The sequence below is a fragment of the Corylus avellana genome, chromosome 10 (assembly GCF_965113065.1).
Source record: "Corylus avellana chromosome 10, dhCorAvel1.hap1.2, whole genome shotgun sequence".
Lineage (NCBI taxonomy): Eukaryota > Viridiplantae > Streptophyta > Magnoliopsida > Fagales > Betulaceae > Corylus > Corylus avellana.
Genome location: NC_142499.1, coordinates 18010368 through 18014089, shown reverse-complemented (window position 1 = coordinate 18014089; position 3722 = coordinate 18010368). Strand labels below are relative to the sequence as shown.

Below are 3722 nucleotides of genomic sequence, written 5' to 3'. Positions count from 1 at the left end.
TCAGTCCGTTTAACAACCCGTTTAACACCTGCTCAATTTAACTCAATCTAAATTTGAGCTCGATATTATAATAACCTGCTCGTTATTGTTAAAACTAACTCCGTTACTAATTACAGCTTTTTGTGGCAAAAATATATGCAGTATTCTCCCAACCCTTTTGATCTGATTCATCGAAAAACATATATATATATATATAGTTGACCAAAAGAAAAAAGAAAAGAAAATGATAGGATCGTACCGAGAATTTTGCCGCAAAAAATGATAGGCTGTAGCAACTACAAGGAGAAGCTTTTTCTTCCTCAATGCCTTCCGGCGCTTGCAACAACTAAAAAGCCACACAAAAAAATACCTTTTCTTCATATTCACAGCAATGTGACAGAGAGAGAGAGAGATAGAAGAAGAAGAGTGAATTAATTAAGTAATTAATTAAGACTTATAATCATACTACTAAATACATAACAATGTTTCTTCATAATCATCACTCGCAAACGAATCAAAAAGAGTAGAAAACCAAAATACAATAATAATAATAATAATAATGTAGGTACCGGTGCTTTTGTATTTTCCCTTGAGCTGAACATAATTTAAAACAAAATTAAGGAAACATAATTAACAGCACCACCAACACGAACACGTACGTACTCTCGTTGTTTTGTTTTAGCATGCCTTTAAATTAAAAACAAAAAAACAAAAACAGACAAATTAAAATTCAATGATCTTTTTCATCCACAACGTCTACACTAGCAGCGCAAGACAAAAAGCGGTGAAAGATCCTAAGCAAAGCGGCACACGACAATTCCTTCACTTTCCTCAGAACCAAACACTTCCTTTTAAGCCCACGAGTCGGCTTTCTCTTACTTCCGGCCAGTATCTCCTTGACCCGCCCGAAACACTTCTGGGTCTTCTCCGGCACGCTCTCTTTCCTCGAAAACTTGTAGCTTCTCAGATACATCTGCCTGCACGACATGCTGTCCACCACCCTTGGGTGCCCGTGCCCGTGCCCGTGCCCTCCCTGGCGGTCGCTCGAGCTGAACGACCTCACGAACTCCGCGTCCGACTCCGGCCACTTGTAGAGGTTCACGTAGGTTGCCCGCACGGGAACGCGCGGGTCACGCGCGTCGTTCACGCAGTTTGATATGCAAACTGAACTCATGATCTCTCTGCTTCTTGGCGAATGAGAATCACAGCTCTTTAACGGTATAAATTGGCACAACACAAGCCTTAGAATACAAGAAAAGAAAAGGTACAGAGAAAGAGAAACAGACAGAGAGGGGTTAATGGGGTATGTTGTAGTGGGGTTTTATCATGTAAAACTGTGTCGTATTTATAATGATTCGGCATAATTACCCATGACTGTGTCTTCGCGTGTCTGCGCTGTTTAGGCAAGAATTAGATAAGCTATTCATCCAAACAAAACACAGATCGATTAAAGTAAAGTGACAAATAGGCTAATGTGAAAATGCAATATGAGCAATGATTAGCATGGAATGTGGGGGGGGGAGGGGGGGGGGGGGGGGGGGGGGGTGGGGGTGTAAATAAGAATTATTAAAAGGATGGGGATTGCCTAATTAATTTTATTTTTTAATTTTTTAATTTGATGACAAACTCTAATATTGACAAATAGGCCTATGTGAAGATACAATTCGAGTAATGATTAGTATGGAGTGGGGGTAAATAAGAGTTGATTATGACAAGGGAATTGCCCTTTTCTTTTTTTTTTAATAATTTAATGGCAAACTCAAGTAAAAATGCTACACATATAAAGAACTCACTTAACCCTTCACCTCTCTCTAAATTGAAAATCTCGATCGATAGCGACTCAAATACAAGAATGACACTATTATTATTATTTTTTTTTTTTTTATATATTTAAAAAAATAAATGTCACGTGAACTATTACATAACAGATTATCAATCTGTATTTTAGTGACTCATGAATTAATACATCAATTTTTAAAATATAATGTACTCATTTATATTTTAGTGACTGATATAATAAATGTCACTTAACCTGTAATATCAATTTATTAAGAACTTACAGTAAAAATCATGTGACCACTCAACCGAATACTGTTCACTCAAGGAGAAAAAAGAGGAATACCAGTGAGACAATTCACAATATTTAATTTTTTACAATTTAAGTGCATTTACTAAACTACTTTTGGCGCCGCCAAAATGACGTGTTCTTAAAGTTTTAACCTGTGGTAAATTGTTTTTACCAGAATATTATTCCATAAACTTCAACTTTTTTTAATATATATATATATCGGACAAGTAGGAGTAACTTATCGTCATTGGACTCACATACTCATATTTACCTCAAAAAATACTTGAGACTTAAGAAAGGACGTTGAATATCAGGAAGTTGCCATGCATATCTGATAAAAATAAATAAATATATATATATAATAAGATAACAATCTCATCCAAGACATACTTAATTAGCTAGGACCCCTTTGGATAATTTTTTTTTTTTTTTAAAATTGAAAATAGAAAATGGATTTCTGCGTTTAAATGTTGAAAACGCTTTCACAGAGGTTGCCGTCCAAACAGGGCCTATATGAGATTGGTTGGGGGAGAGATCGATGCGTTTTGGCTTAACCGCTAAACAAGATAATTAATCCTTTGCGAATTGAGCGTGGGTTTGGATATTCCTTCCTGATCAGCCGGATGCCGGGTGTGACTCGCAGAGGTTCCCATAGAGTTTGCTTAATTTGCTGAAAAAGTCAACACAACCAAAAAATTTTAAAATTACAACTAGAAAATGGGATTAGTTATTCATGATTAGAGGCGGCAGTGACGATAAATATAAATATATATAAATAATAAAAAAAAAAATTGCAAACATCATTAATAAGAGCAAAAATATAATCTCGAGTTTAAGTTTTTAACCTGTGAATGTGGAACGCTCATAAACTACTGGATCAACTTTTATTAAAAATGGCTCATAAATTCAATGATTTTTAATAAAGTGAGTTTTGATTAACTATTTTGCATACAAATTTAGTTAACCCATTGGGCGCTCAACATTTGTCAAGTTGTAAAGGAGTTATACAAGAATTGAGCTTTTATATTTACTCTTTAACTATATAAGTATATAACCATATGCTCAAGAAAAAAAGAAAAACTATATAACCATATATATGATAAAAATTAATGTAGTGTATATTAATTAAAAAAATGTTTAATAGTTAGTCAATAAAATGTTGAATAGTTAGTATATTAATACCATATTCAATACATTAACTATAGTTAACTATGGTATATAATGTGACGTATGATTAACTAACAAATTTAATAGTCGGTATACACTACAAAAAAAGGGACAGTTTTTAGACTTACTCACATAATACATGTACTATATTCTCTACTCTTGTTTTTTTCTTTTTTTCTTTTTTACGGAAATTTGAGGATTTTATTGATTAAAGATCACGAACATAAAACTGTTATAAAGTAGAGCAAAAAACTCTTACAGCATAACACATAAAACTCTGCAAAAATTATACCCACATCTTATATTCTCTACTCTTTAGCTATATATAATAACATATTTTTACCTATAGACTCTAGTTATATAATATATTATATAATATGCAAGCATATTATATATGTGCACTATAATTATATCTAATATACTAGAAGTAGTTACTCACATATACTATAGTCTATAGTTATGACTTACATAGTTACATATATAATAACTTATGGTCACTAATAGTGAA

At 33.1% G+C, this 3722-nt stretch overlaps 1 protein-coding gene across 1 annotated transcript; it reads right to left on the bottom strand.

Annotated features, from left to right (window-relative positions):
• Window positions 1-647: 647 nt before the first annotated feature.
• On the bottom strand, window positions 648-1217 carry LOC132162515 (uncharacterized). The gene has a single exon (XM_059572747.2). The coding sequence runs from the start codon at window positions 1151-1153 to the stop codon at window positions 710-712; it is 444 nt and encodes a 147-aa protein (XP_059428730.2). The 5' UTR covers window positions 1154-1217; the 3' UTR covers window positions 648-709.
• Window positions 1218-3722: the final 2505 nt, after the last annotated feature.

What these genes read in the sequence shown, in the direction of transcription:
- LOC132162515 (XM_059572747.2), bottom strand. Translation starts at nt 1,153, where the DNA reads ATGAGTTCAGTTTGCATATCAAACTGCGTGAACGACGCGCGTGACCCG.